Source organism: Schizosaccharomyces octosporus (assembly GCF_000150505.1).
Source record: "Schizosaccharomyces octosporus yFS286 unplaced genomic scaffold supercont6.2, whole genome shotgun sequence".
Taxonomy (NCBI): Eukaryota; Fungi; Ascomycota; class Schizosaccharomycetes; order Schizosaccharomycetales; family Schizosaccharomycetaceae; genus Schizosaccharomyces; species Schizosaccharomyces octosporus.
The window spans coordinates 2,722,853-2,737,413 of record NW_013185620.1 but is presented as its reverse complement, the minus strand read 5'-3'; the positions used below and the strand labels follow the sequence as shown (position 1 = coordinate 2,737,413).

The 14,561-nt window shown below is 38.1% G+C and overlaps 7 protein-coding genes and 1 non-coding gene across 8 annotated transcripts; 3 read left to right on the top strand and 5 right to left on the bottom strand.

The window, feature by feature from the left end:
• Positions 1-40: 40 nt before the first annotated feature.
• SOCG_00663 (coatomer beta' subunit) lies at positions 41-3,027 on the bottom strand. Its single transcript, XM_013163083.1, has 2 exons — positions 2,898-3,027; positions 41-2,823 (listed from the first exon to the last, which is right to left on the bottom strand). Exons 1-2 carry the CDS (start codon positions 2,913-2,915, stop codon positions 454-456), a joined length of 2,388 nt encoding a protein of 795 aa, XP_013018537.1. The 5' UTR covers positions 2,916-3,027; the 3' UTR covers positions 41-453.
• A 287-nt stretch (positions 3,028-3,314) lies between these two features.
• On the bottom strand, positions 3,315-3,386 carry SOCG_16302. The gene has a single exon. It is a non-coding gene; the product is annotated as a tRNA-Thr (tRNA).
• Positions 3,387-3,608: 222 nt separating this feature from the next.
• On the top strand, positions 3,609-5,343 carry SOCG_00662 (U3 snoRNP-associated protein Utp6). Its single transcript, XM_013163082.1, has one exon. It carries the CDS (start codon positions 3,772-3,774, stop codon positions 5,221-5,223), a length of 1,452 nt encoding a protein of 483 aa, XP_013018536.1. The 5' UTR covers positions 3,609-3,771; the 3' UTR covers positions 5,224-5,343.
• Positions 5,196-7,541, bottom strand: SOCG_00661 (thiamine-repressible acid phosphatase Pho4). Its single transcript, XM_013163081.1, has one exon. The coding sequence runs from the start codon at positions 6,766-6,768 to the stop codon at positions 5,383-5,385; it is 1,386 nt and encodes a 461-aa protein (XP_013018535.1). The 5' UTR covers positions 6,769-7,541; the 3' UTR covers positions 5,196-5,382.
• A 169-nt stretch (positions 7,542-7,710) lies between these two features.
• On the top strand, positions 7,711-10,020 carry SOCG_00660 (SIN component scaffold protein Sid4). Its single transcript, XM_013163080.1, has 2 exons — positions 7,711-7,869; positions 8,019-10,020. The coding sequence occupies exons 1-2, from the start codon at positions 7,755-7,757 to the stop codon at positions 9,896-9,898; spliced, it is 1,995 nt and encodes a 664-aa protein (XP_013018534.1). The 5' UTR covers positions 7,711-7,754; the 3' UTR covers positions 9,899-10,020.
• On the bottom strand, positions 9,932-10,914 carry SOCG_00659 (ribosomal protein subunit L15). The gene has a single exon (XM_013163079.1). It carries the CDS (start codon positions 10,741-10,743, stop codon positions 10,120-10,122), a length of 624 nt encoding a protein of 207 aa, XP_013018533.1. The 5' UTR covers positions 10,744-10,914; the 3' UTR covers positions 9,932-10,119.
• SOCG_00658 (eukaryotic nuclear protein implicated in meiotic chromosome segregation) lies at positions 10,417-12,489 on the top strand. Its single transcript, XM_013163078.1, has one exon. It carries the CDS (start codon positions 11,196-11,198, stop codon positions 12,399-12,401), a length of 1,206 nt encoding a protein of 401 aa, XP_013018532.1. The 5' UTR covers positions 10,417-11,195; the 3' UTR covers positions 12,402-12,489.
• SOCG_00657 (argininosuccinate lyase) lies at positions 11,038-14,559 on the bottom strand. The gene has a single exon (XM_013163077.1). The coding sequence runs from the start codon at positions 13,939-13,941 to the stop codon at positions 12,562-12,564; it is 1,380 nt and encodes a 459-aa protein (XP_013018531.1). The 5' UTR covers positions 13,942-14,559; the 3' UTR covers positions 11,038-12,561.
• Between the last annotated feature and the right edge of the window lie 2 nt (positions 14,560-14,561).

The window sequence follows — 14,561 nt, the reverse complement described above, 5'->3', positions numbered from 1 at the left end:
TGTGAAAAATCTAAGTGATAATTACAAACATAAATGAGTTTACTTTCTTCATAAAAATCTTAAAATTCAATAGACCTACGAATTATATTAAGTAAAGTATGCTTAAAATTTTCACTACCATTCAAACAATCAGTTGACGAATTCTGAGAACTCTCTTTACTTGTAGTAATATAGAAAGCATGTAAAGGATAAGTCTAATTTTCCTCGCTGAAGTTTCTTTGGGTAAAATATACAGTTTTCAAAAAGAGCGGATCTATGGAAACATCAATAAGTAACTATTTGTGCGGATCTTTCATATCTGGGCATTAAAGCATTGTCTCAAAGGAAAATTAAAAATTTTGTCTACATCACTTATCTTTCAATGCTTTTAAGTATAGCACAGGACTCACGGGCTAAAAGCATTTAAGGAAAAAATTTAAAGGGTATTATCGACACAGTTCGCAAAACTTAAAATTATTCTTTGATTTCCAAGTCATCAAGAGCTTCAGCAATACGTTCCTTGTGCTTCGAAACCAAATCAGATTTCCACTCTGGCAATAGAGTCTGAACTTCTTGAGGTTTAAAAGTACTTGCGAACAGGTTTGCTTCGGCATACCTCTGATTGGAGCGTAAAACATCCAGGCATTCTTTTGGCTGATTGGTAAGCCATGAACAAATAAAACTAGTGTTGCTGATTCCTGATTCACTTGTGAGCTTTGAAAGTTTTTTAAGCCCTTCTTGGTTATTACTGGAAGTATATAACAATAAAAGAGATCCATAATCCTCGGCTTTTTCAAAACATTCCTGAGCAAGTACAAAATCCCATGCATTCAATGCTGCATCTCCAAGTGCACGCCATTTCAACGAATCGTTGAATGACCTGGCGAGTTCAGCGGCAATGTCCAATCGCTTGGCTTCTATAGCAAGTTCAAACCTTTGGACATTATCGGAAGAAAGCTCCAAGGCGGCCTCCTTATAGCCTTGTTTGGCCAAAAAGTCTGAAAGACGCTCACGGTCGGCTTCGGGAATGTTTTCAAGCATATTACGAGCATTTTCCAAATCTCCTGCTAATACAAGTGACTGATATTGAACAGTAGCAAGGTTGAAGGAGTAACTGACGACGTTCATATCACGATCCGTCAAGTAAATACGAGCATCACGAGCGACATAGCCCAGTAAATAAAAGTTATGCTCAACGTTTGCAATTTTATAGGTTTGGTCACCAACCAAATAGTTCAAACGAGCATTATTGGTGGTATAAATGAAAGTGTCATTGATCCATTCACCATTGACAACACTGTCTGAGGCATCAGCAAGAGCTTCGAAAGAATCAGCTACACCCTCTTCTTCATCAGCAATATTGTTAGCAACAGCATCATAGAAAACTTCAGATTTGAAGTTTAGAAGATACATTTCGTTAGCACAAGCCAATATGACATAACGATGTTCAGGATCCCAATAAACATTGCGAGGCTTCACGTCAATCTTTCTTGCTAAAGCGTGAGTTTCCCAATCATAAAAGCAAATAAAATCGGAACCGGCAACACCTAACAAAAAGCCACCAAAAATGGTGTCACATGGGTAAGACAAATCTAAGACAGAGCTGCGTTTGGAATTTTTATAAATTTCAACAGAGCGATCAGAAACACGAGTGGCATAAACGTTAGAATCATGACCCCAAGCAAAATCCAACGCTTTTCCATAAGCTTTATTACGCCAAGCTAGGGCAGTATAAATAATATATTCACCATTTCCACAAACGGAGACGAAACGGCCGTTCGGAGAATGCTTGAGGGTTGCAGGATATAGTTCGGTAGTACCAAGTTCTTTGACGGAGAGAGCCACAGATGAACCGTCACTTAATTCAACTTGTTCTTTTACTGGTCGAATCATAGCAGACATAACTTCGTTATAATCACACCAAACAATCTTACCGGAGGTGTCCATTGTGACAGAAGGCTCGTCACGTCCCAAAGAGAAAGTAATAATTCCATTATCAAAACCGATCGAAATCAAGCCGTTTTCCTTATGTTGTGTGATACACCAGGCACGGTCTAAAGAGAAATTATAGGATTTAATAAGAGAATAAGAAAGAGTATGCCAAATTTTAACAGTACCATCTTCACTTCCTGAAATAATGAGAGGGAACTTGGGATGGAAAGTAGCAAAAGATACATTGTTTGTATGTCCCTCGAGAACACGTACGCAAGCCTTGGTCTGGTAATCCCATATCTTAATCAGCTTATCGTCTCCCGAAGTGACCAAATATGGTTTATCACCAGCAGGGTAATAGCTTACATGGTTGACACCACGGTCGTGTGCTTGTAAGGTGAAATTGGCGACAGGAGAGCCAAAGTTCCAAACTTTTACAGTTCCATCAAGACTACATGAGGCAAAGGTGTTTGTGTCTTTAGGATTGATGGCAAGACTCAAGACATAGCGAGCATGACCTTCGAAAGTTTGAACGCATTTCCAATTATTCTCCCAATTGAAAGCCCTTATTGTTGTATCATCAGAGCAACTAAGAACAAACGGTTGAGTAGGATGGACAGCGAGAGCTCGAATGTAATCAGGATGAGCCTCAAACTGAGTCACCTTTTCGCCAGTATTGTAATTATAGACACGAAGCTGAAAGTCATCGCTACCGCAAACGAACCAGTTTTTTCTAGCTATAAACAAGCATGCACGAATTGGAACATCATTAATTTCTAAACTTCGAACGAGTGACTGAGTTGCATAATTCCAAATGGCAACTTGTCCGTTGTAATGCGAAGCCAAGACCCAAGGCTCCGTGGGATGAAAGTCAATCGCTTTCACACGTTCTGTGTGGGAAAGTAATTTTCTCTATAACCATTGTGTTAATATCTTTGTTTCTTTCTTTGCTTTCTTTCATCCAAGAAAAAGTCATTAAACCGTACCTGAAAGTCCAAGCGCATTTTGATTCCCACAAGACCTCCAACTCCCACACTTTAAAAACAAACAAAAAAATTCAAAAGCAAACAAAGAAAAACGTAGCTAAAATGAACGAGTATTCCTTTGAGTACTAGTTGGTGTTGTTGACAAGACGGTCATCCCAGTACGCACATATGGTAAACGGGAAGGGTAGTGCATGAGGATAATCCACTATACGACCCTATCCTACAAAAGGGAGTGTATTCTGTTGCGCAAAATAAAGATGAGAACATTGGTAAACAAAAAGCAGGCAATGAACTTGCAACTTGTTTAGCTCGTTTGTCCTCAAACGAAAAAGCAATATACTAATTGCTCTGAAATTGTCAAGGAAATTTCATTCCAGCCAGGTCAGAAAAAAACCGTCAACAAGAAAATAAAAACTTTGCTCCAGCAGTGACTCGAACACTGGGCCTCTTGCTTACTAGGCAAGCGCTCTACCACTGAGCTACAAGAGCTAACTGATGTTGGATGCTACGCAAAGATATAGACGTTCTTTAGTTTAAACCGTAACTTCTATGCACATGAAAACACTATAAAAGAAGCTGATATGGCTACTAATTTTAATAAAAAAAAAATTGAATTATTGATTCTAGTACAATTCGCTATTGGTTTATTTTTAATGTAGTTTCTTTTAGTGTACAAGTAACAAGTAGTCTCGGTTACGAAAGGTTAAGAAATGCTTATTAAGTAGAGACACACACTTGGAGGAACTTGCCCACGACCGCCCAGCGCGAAATTGGGAAATTTCATGCATTTATACTATTCGTGAGTTGTTTCGTGCGAAAATTATTAGAATACCGGTTGATTTAGAAGGTCTGAAAATTTTTGGGGTACAGAAGAATGGCGGAGAAGGTTCAGTACTACTTGGAACGCAGTGTTCCTGAATTGGAAGACTTGTTGGAAAAGAAAATTTTCAACCAAGAAGAAATTAATAGCATTGTAAAGTCCAGAAGAGAATACGAAGGAAAGCTTTCAAGACGGCAAGTGAAATTAACAGACTTTTTGAGTTACATTCAGTATGAAATGACTCTGGAGGCACTCCGGAAAAAGCGTCATAAACGATTACAGATTAAGGGAAAAACGACTGTCAGTGATTATGCAGGTGTTCGGAAGGTCTTGTATTTGTTTTTGAGAGCAACCAACAAATTTTTCGGTGATTCTACCTTATGGTTGGATTATATCCAATACGCAAAGTCTATTCATGCGTCCCATATCGTTGGTAAAATTTGCGCTGCAGCTATACAAAAGCATCCAAACAACATTCATTTATGGCTCGTAGCATGTGACAACGAGTTTACTGAAAATGCAAACATGCCAGCTGCCCGCTCGTTGATGCATAGAGCATTAAGATTAAACAAGGAGAGCTCCGTTCTTTGGGCCTCTTATTTCCGTCTTGAATTGGCATATATGGTGAAGTTGCATTATCGTACTGAAATTCTCTTGGCTGCTAATACAGAAAAAGAAAAGGCAACCTCATCGACACCTTCCGGTGATACTTTGGATAGCGATCATATACAGCTTCCTTCTATATCCATGGAAGAATATTTGGCAAATGAAAATGACACGGCCAGCGGTGTTAATGAAAAGGTGACTTCGGCGATGAATGCCGAAGTTTCTACGAACGACGCTGAGCAAGTGGAAAAGTACGCCAATGTTCTTTACACGATATATTCTACTGCTTTAGAAAGCCTTTCTAAACGAGAAAGTGCTGAATTTCTCGTCGCTGTTCTTGACTTTTTATTCGAATGCGCTAGCGTTCCTGTAGCAAGATATCTGTTATCTGAAAAAATGCCCGAAATTCTTGAAAATGCCCTTAAAGATCTCAAGGCCGAAGGAGGGGCTGCCTATGGCGCCCTAGTACATCGCTGGAGTGTATACTCAATTTTCTGTAAATTCCATGGAATTTTCCCAGACCGTGCATCGTTATTACCTTCTATGGGTGTTTTTGCTTCTTCGGCTCCTAATCTTGATCTTATTTCTCGAGTGGTTCAGGACTCTGAATTTATCCATGACTTAGAATTGTCAATTCAAAAGTATCAAGCCGTCGTTTCCGATTTGGCCCTTTCTTCAAGCTCAAGACAAGAGTTCTACAAGTTATACATCCAAACTACTTATGAAATCTCTTCACTTTCTGTCACCGAAAGCTCCGTTAGTCTTGCATTAAATATGTTAACAAACAATGCGTTTGAAAAGTTGAAGGAGCAACCACTTTTCAAGTTTGATGATAATCTACAAAGACTTTATGAAGAAATTCAAATCCGAAATGGTGCTTTGGCGGAAATTGCAGCTTAAAAAGGGTTATTTCTTACGTAACATAAAATGGGGTTTTTTGGTTCACTGTCTGGCGAGTTGAATAGTACTAGGCATACACTGTTCATCTCAAAAAGTATAGGTTCTGGTTTGGTTAAGAATATTAATATTAATTTAATGTATCAAATATTAGATTCGTTTCTAGTAGTGGACTGTAAGATTGGTAGGCTGTGCCTTGCATGCAGCATTGAAAATGTTTGTACCGTTATTTGTTGAATTAAACCGAACGGGAGAATTAAGATAAGCAGACAGCTCACACATACCATCTGAGGAATGAGAAGGACCATAACCACAGTCAGTCAAAGGAAATACTTGCTGGTTAACCAGATGTCGAACGTAATATTTCTGATCTTGACATTGGAAAAGCTCAGTAATTAAATTTCCAGCAAAAGGAACGAATGAAGAGGTTTTAGCAGAATAAGTATAGGGATTTTTGGTAGCCGGTAGAGGAGTTTCGGGTGTGATGTCAGGGAAGAAACCAAGGGCAGCTTCAACGGCAAAGATATGAGTGTCATGGGTAAAGGCAAAAAATGTTTTTTGATTGTTTGTTTCATTATTAACAGAACGAAGAGATTCAGCTAGATTATTAACATAAGCACCACCCACTATAGATGACCATTTAGAGGCAGGTCCGCCATGAAAGGAGAATTTCAGGTCATAATCGTATTCAAAATTGATTATCTCAGAAGACGTGAAAAGCGAACAAAAATCACTTCCATCCTTTAGAGCGACTTCAAAGGCACATAAGTAGAAAAAGCTTCGAACATCATCGTTTGTAAGACTGTAATTTAAAAAATAAGGATTAAGACGGGTTCTAATGGGAGCTAAAAAGATCTTTTCCCATTGGGAACGAATATGTTTGGTTTTTTCATGATCGATACGCTTTTCATTAAATACAGGACAAGCCTTGAAATCAGACAAAGTGGCAGATCCAGCTGACTCGTCTTCTGGGACGTAAATGAAATTCGATTTGTTTTTCATTTCTTCTCCAAACATACCATAACTATACCAAGTGGCAGACTCTACGACGCGGTTTTGAGCAGCCGTGTTAATTTCGTAAACATCGCTATCAAACAATGTGCTATATCTAGATAAAATTTCACGACCCATTTCAAACAATTCTAAACGGCCACTGCTGGACAGTTTATCGGCGTTATTGGTATCGATGACTGGGATCCAAGACTTGATAAATTGAAAGGGGTTACCAGGAACTGTATAGTTTATTGGGAGAGATCCATTGAGAAGACGGTCTTGAACCTGAGAAAGGTAACCAGCATTAGTGACACTGTCGCCCGCAGTTGGATTTCGTGAACCATGGCGTTGCAAAACATGAAGTTGACGAATTTCACAAGATTCCGGAAATCTTGAACTTAATCCACCAAGATATGGCTCATGGTAGATACTTAGACTGCCCATATGTTCTTGAATATTAAATGTATCTTTGAAAGATTCGAAATCCGTAACACTAGCCGACGCAAGGCCTGCCATGAGAGCGAAGAGCCATAGGGAAAAGTTATATAGCTTCATACTGATGAAATTCGACCAAAATAAAACAAACTAAAGATTGACGATAGAAGCAATTAGATAAAACTCAAAAAGTCGCGACAAACGGTCAATGTCCAACGGCAGTAAAACAGAACTCTCACGGACTAAAGGAAGGAAAAGAAATAAGAGAATTATATATTCTATACTCTCACTCGTACTTGTAAATTATGGTAGACTTTCGTCTCTAAAAGAGAAAGTCTATGGCGTACTATATAAACAAGCCCAGTAAAAGCGAGTTGGTGACTTATTATATTTGCTATGTAGTGGGTAAAAATATTCTTAGCGGGTATTGTTGGAAGACAATCGATAAACTAAAGGAAGAAAACCTGAAATAATTTCATCGTAAAAAGAATTCAAAATTCTATCTCAAAGAAGAGAAATTGCGGGTTTCCTAGTAGTGTTCTGCAGTAACTTTGGTTTGTTTTTAAGAGTTATTCATATCAGCTTGCACGAAACTTTTAGGAACAAGAAACTTTTGATGATAATAATAATTTATTCATCTTAAGAACAAAGCAAAGTAGAAAACTCTAGTCGTTTTGATTACTCCCCAAACCTTACATTTTCTCTTTAATTAACCTTTCAATTTTTGCTATTACCGCCATCCATTCAAGCCAACGGACCATTGCTGTTTTAGTTTTTTAGTATTTCATGTTAGTATTTCAGTAAATATTTGAACAGCAGACGAATTGATTCTCAATCTATTTTTCGACTTCTTGGTTTCATATTGTAAGAGATTCTTTCGTTGTGCGTATTCGCTACTCTTCAAACAATCATTACTTACTTCAAAAGAAAAATAAGGTAATTTTTTCTATACAAGTCTAATTGATTTCTTAATCGTTTACTTTGTTGTTTCAGCGTTTCTACTTTTTTGTTTATTTACTATTTAATGTCGTTACTTCTATCCTAGTACTAGGTAACATATTCATACAACTAAGAACTCTGAGAAAACCAAAACTCGAAAATAAAGGATGGATGAAGCTTATGCAGATAGTTTAAGCACAGATTTTCGATGGCTAGGACACTCTCATTTTGATAGTCATCCCTCTGCAGGTGATAGCATTCAATTAGATTCTAATGAAGATGGTAAGTACTACTTTGTAAAGGACGTGTTCCCATTTGAGCTGTCTTGTTGAGTTTTTAATCATTGATTATAAAATTTCAATAATAATTTTAAGCTTGAGAAAGCATCTTTCATCATAAATGTTGCTTTTTACTGACATTACTTCTTGTAGATTTCGATCCTTCTCGTGTTGATCGAATTGGTAGAATTGCGGAGCTACTAGATGGCTTAGAAGAAGAACAGATTCATGAACTTGTTTCCGGAATTAATGATACTGCCATCCAGGATAAGGCATCTGCCAACCCAGATCAAGGCAACACCATCAACTATCCTAGTTCACCCACAAAAGTAAACGAACAAAAGTCTCTTCGAAGTGTATCAAATTCTCAACCACCAGTCGAAATTTTCTCGAATCCTTCCTTCCCTCCTCCTCATCACCCTGTAACATTTACAAGTACCCCATACAAACATGTGCCAGCTGTCTCAGATACAGAGCCATACAATTCTCAGCGATTTTTTGATTATAGGAATGCAAATGAAAACGAAAACCAGAATCAAAAGCAATTCTCGTTTCCCTCTTCCCATTCAACTGCGATTTCTCAGACAACTCAACCGTGTACCGTTCCTTCTAACCCCACTGCTCCATCAACTCAAAATTTTGAAGCATCTAACGCTAATAATCAACGCCCTTATCAGTCCGGTACCAGTGATGAAGCAAACCAACGTTCGCAACAAGGTTCCTTGCATGAGCAGAATGCGTACTCTCCACTTTATTCAAATTACCCAAAGACTCATGCACAGCATCTTGGAGTTCCTATAAATCGCGGAAATGTATATGTGGAGTCAGTTCATGATCGCCAAGAGCCTACAGCCACCTGTCCTCCGACGTCTTCCACTTGTGTTTCTACAATAAGCCAACCCCAACCGGTTGTAAGTAGTAAGCTTGATCCTCCTGTTTCTCAACCCGCAAATTTACATCTTCACCCGTCCCCTCCAGCACCCCCTGCTGCCGCTCCTCCACCTTCAACACTAGAAGTTTTACCACCCGCACTAAATGAGGTATTGGAAAAAATGAATACTACTATACAGTCTCTTACAAACCAATGCCAACAACGAGATAAGCAGATTGATTTACTAAACAAACAACTGTTGTTTAATAATCAACAAACTGCAGCTACCGTGATGCCTGCTATCATATCAGACGCCCCTGGAGCGCCTAATCAAAGGAATATGGCTGACTCTCCGAACTATTACCCTCGTAAACCGCCTGCGCCAAAACAAACTCGTTCTGTAACTGTCGGCAACGATACTCCCTTCCCACATACAAAGCCCCAAGGCACTGTATCGAATGAAGTTCGGGTACAATTAACGACACTGGATGCTATTCTATTACAATTTGACCATCTGAGGAAAGAGTTATCTCAAGCTCGTCATGAAATACAAATTTTAAAACAAGATGCGAGTCAGGCGAAGGGGATATCAGATGAAAAATCCAACCATAGCACTGTTAATAATTCAAGAGAGCAGACTTCTTGTGCCAACCGTCCGGAACATAACGACCTGTGTTCGCACCGAGATAATCCAAAGTCCTCCATATTGCAGCCTATAGAGGTACCAAACGGTACTCTTAACAAAAATGTACCATCTAATGTAAAATCTAAGAAACCCAAAGACGTTAGTCCCCAGCCTATTGCGCATACTTCAAAGGCATTGTCGCCGCAAGACATGCCTGATTCCAAATTTAATCTGCCAAAAGAAAATCAACTATATTACCGGCTGGGGCTACATTTGATTGATCGTCAATGTAGCATTGAGACAGCGAATATGCTTAAATCAGTGTTGATACAGCTAGACATGCCCTACACTATATTTCCTATGGCTATTGGACAAGTACGAAGGCAATTGCAACAAGGTAGACGCTTGTATCAATGGATACATGTTGTTCATTACTTGTTATTTCATGAAAAGATGGAAGAAGGTCTGGTTTCGAAACAATGTTTGTCTAATTTACTTAAAAAGCTACAGGAAAAAATACGCCCGCATCGAAAGTAAACTATTTACCCATGATAGGAATTTACAATTATTTTGATGGATAAGGATGAATGACCAAAGAAATGTATTATTAATATAAATTCGGAGCATCAATGGAATAAAACGTACTTCGGGAAGACTGAACTAGACTAGTAGGTAAAAAGTAAAGCTGTTGCATTAAATGAAGGGTAAAGCTATTGTAAAAGGGGTTTTTTTTCTGATAGTAAGTAGAATGCGGAATCCTATTTTTCAACGTGTTCATTCTGATGAATCAACTGGTTTACCAAATGTTCATCACAAAATTTTAGAGCCTCTTGTCCTCCTTTTTGTAAATAAATAGCTGCAACTAGACTGAAAATTGTAGTGCTCAGAACTCTATCTAGAGGTGGCTTTTCATTAGTCTTCCCATTAAGCAGAGGAAGCATGCAGCGAACCGCCGATTCAGGTTCCCAATCTTTTGTAGCCAAAGTGATTCTCCGTGGAGAGCGGAATTTTGTTATATCTGAGTATTTTGGAACATTGCTTACATTTCCATTCTTTAAAAAGTGATTCATCAAAGATACGTCAACGACCGCGACTCCAAGTGAAACAAGAGGTTCATTATAAGCAACACTTCCTTGTTTGTAAGATTTGTGAGTGAATATTTGCTCTTTCAATTCTCGGGTTGGAATGTAGTTCTTACTTCCAAATACACGGTTGAAGAATGAATCAACGTCTTGAGCCGAAGAGCTTAATTCGCAAGTATGGCCATTCTCCTTTGGATAGATGTTCATAACATTTCGGGAAAAAATACTACTTAAACTTTGAGGACGAACCACACTCCATTTTGGTATAAATCCCGATCTCAAAATGCCTCTAGAAAACATGAATGTATGATTTAACAAATATTCCAAAGTAGCCTTTTTCCTTTAACAATACACGTCCAAAACTAATTCTTTTGAAAAGAAAAATTACTATAAAAGAGATTGTTGAAGAAAGCACTCAAAAGAAAATGTTTCTTTCCCTTGGGTATTAAGGGTGTGGTCAAGACAAAAGCATTCATACATAAGGTCCCATACAATTCAAGCCAAGTTCTGCAATTTCGCTAAATTGATTGAATTAATATATTAACATCTAATAAAAACAAATAATTAGTTTCATTACATGTGACAAGGCCCTATTTTGAATTTCAACTTACATTTTTTACTAGTTTAAAAAAACTGTATGAGAACCAAGAACTCATTGCTCGCGATCAGTTTATTTAATTTCTAATTTGTTTAGAAAAATTTTGTTGTTTTCTAAAATTGATTTGTCTAGTCTAATAACCTGAATTAATGGAATGCACGGATCAACAAAGATGAATCAGGATGATTTTCGAAAGCTATTAGCTACCCCCAGAAGCGAAACCTCAGAGTTAGATAAAATACCAAAGAGATCTCAAGGTCTTTCATTTGGCAGGCGACATCCAAGATTGCCTACATCATTACCTCCTAGATCAATCATTAAAAGACATCCGAATCCAAAACCTAACTTCAATAAGCCTTCTTCTTCGTTAACAGAAGCAGGAAACTTTGATACCGATGAACCTGAAACGCTCTCTGAAAGCGATCGTCTCGTGCAAGATTTACGTAGTAAGCTTCACCATGGTGAAATTACAGGAGATGAATTTTCAAGAAGAACACAAGAATTAGGTGGGGATTTGTCTACTACTCACCTTGTTCGAGGTTTAGATCGCAAACTTCTACAAAAAGCAAAATCTCAACATATCGAGCCTGATATTCCTCAATTTACGGAAAAAACCTCGGAGGAATCCAAACCAGTGGAAAATGAAGAACAGGATGATAATCTTCTTGAAGAATTGGCTGAGAGAACAACGAACACAAGTCCAAAACCTTCTGAAGATGCCTTGGTAAGCTCGGCAAGTACATATATACCAAGATATCCTAATGGGCAACCTAAATACCGAAGGGCCATCGAAGAAGGAAAAAAAGTGAAATACGAACTTGATGAGGACGGGAATGTTTTAAAGCGACTGGTGAAAAAAGATAAAAAGAAAGTTCCATTAGAGCGAACGACGGCTCACAACGATAATGAAGCACCACCTCTTGATGTAAAAAAACAGAGAGAGGTGGTTCCTTTACCAAAGGTTGATACAGATGCTGATATATTTGAAGAAGCTGGAGATGACTATGACCCATTCCACGACGATGACGATAATGATAATTCTGAGCCCAAGCGTATTAAACTAGAAGTCGGGGATAAAGAATCGAAAGGTAATGAATCCAATATATTTGTCGGTAATCTCTTTGCAGATGCAAAAGATACAGTTCAGGATGGTCCTAAAGATTTTCGACGACAAATCCAGCATTTGGCAAGTTTACAGAGTCGAAGAGAAATTGAAGATTTGAAGAAACATGAAAGCAAAAAGAAAGTGGATGCTGGTTTTGGTTTGACATTAGCAAATGACGATACTTTGGACATCTCTGATGGGGTCGAATCTGAAGATGATGAAGATGGAGGGAAAAAGCGAAAAAATCGAAAGTAAACATTTTGAGGGAAGCATTTTAGTTACTATGTTAAATGAAAAGTTGCATTACGAATAAAAATCAACAAGGTTAATTTCAAGAATTATGCTTTATTAATATTCTGCAATTGGCAATAAAATAAACACCAAGCACCAAAATCCAAAAAAAAAACTTGTAAACCTAATGAAGAGATTCTTTGAGAGTCTTAATTTGCTCCAGTACACAAGACTTAGCAGTACCGCCAATAGCGCATCGTTTTTCAACGCTCTCCTCGTAATTGAATACTTTCGCAACATCATCCTCATAAAGGGGATTTAAAGACTTAAAGTCATCAACGGAAAGCTTGTCGATTGTGGTGTTTCTCTCTTCAGCCATACGAACAGCAGAACCGGAGATATGATGGGTTTGACGAAATGGAACACCCTTACGAACTAAATATTCGGCCAAATCTGTAGCCAACATATCAGCTGTTAAGCTCTTAGCGATTTTTTCAGGATTAACAGTCAAGGTTGAAAGGACACCAGTAAGAATTTGAACTGAATCAGAAACAGTTTTGACGGAATCAAATAGAGCTTCCTTGTCTTCTTGTAAATCCTTATTGTATGTCGATGGAATGCCCTTTACGGACATCATGAAACCAACCATGTCACCAAAGACACGGCCAGATTTACCACGGAGCAATTCTAGGGAATCTGGATTTTTCTTCTGAGGCATAATGCTACTACCTGTAGAGTATGCATCGGAAAGTGTCACAAAACTGAATTCAGAGCTAGAGTAGATGATAAGGTCCTCAGCCAAACGAGAAATATGGGTCATAACCATACTAGACCAATACATAAATTCAATAACAAAGTCACGGTCGGCAACAGCGTTCATAGAGTTCATGATAATACCGTCAAAACCGAGCTCCTTACAGAGGAATTCTCGGTCTACAGCAAATGGATTACCAGCCAAAGCACCAGCCCCCAACGGAAGTTGGTTGACACGGGTGTACAGCTGGTTTAAACGGTTCAAATCAGAGAGGAGAGAGAATGCATGAGACATCAAGAAGTGAGACCAGCGGATGGGTTGGGCACGTTGTAAATGGGTATATCCAGGCATAACGATATCGATGTCGGCTTCAGCACGAGAAGCGAATACTTTTAATAGATCAATGAGAAAAGCTTTAACAACTTTAATCTGCTCACGAAGCCAAAGACGCATATCCGTAGCGACTTGATCGTTTCTACTTCTTCCAGTATGCAACTTTCCGGCGATTCCTGTACCAATAATTTCACCAAGTCGGCGCTCATTAGCTGTATGAATGTCTTCGTCAGAAGGATGAAGAATAAACTTGTCCGCTTTCCACTCTTCGCGAACGCTTTCTAATCCTTCCAAAAGCTTTTCAAGCTCAACTTTGTTGACGATTCCACGTTGCTCCAGAGCTTTTGCATAAGCTTTCGAGCCATCCACGTCTGCATTGAACATGCGCTTGTCATAATGTATAGATTCATTATAGGCAGTCATCAAAGGATCTGTAGTGCCAGTAAATCTTCCACCCCATAGTTTTTGAGAAGCCATCTTAAAATTATTTCTTAGTTGCACAAATGAAAACGGTAAATCAATTAAACTAAGCTAAGGACCAAAAAATTCAATTCTCTAAAAATTTTCAAGTTGTTTGCTATAGACAGATTGAAACCTGATTCAGAGTCCCAGTACTACTTTTAGATTCCATACAGATAGATAGTTTCATAGATCAGTAGAATCATTATAGGGAGCAGATGAAATATTTTTTCTCTTTTTATAAAAAAAAATCACTAAATCTTATATCCAGAGAGTTTTATCGCCAAACTTGCTTTGGATGTCTATTAGAAGACAAGAGCTAATTTGAATGAAATAGCGTTTCTCTTTTATGCCTTCCTTTTTCTCATTTTCCTTGCAATCATTTTTTAATTTATTGATTTTATTATTTTCCTGATATTAGTACTCTTTCAAGTATCTTTGGTACTGTCGTTGTCAAGTGATATCCTTTTCCTTCTACATGCCTTATTACATTTCACAAAGAATAATTCCAAAAAAATGAAATAAAACTTTACTATAATAGAATTCTGTAGTTGCACTCAGTTGGCTTTTACTATACAGTCTTCTTTGTAACAATGGCCGTAGAAACTATGATACAAATGGTTATGTAGAAAACAGAG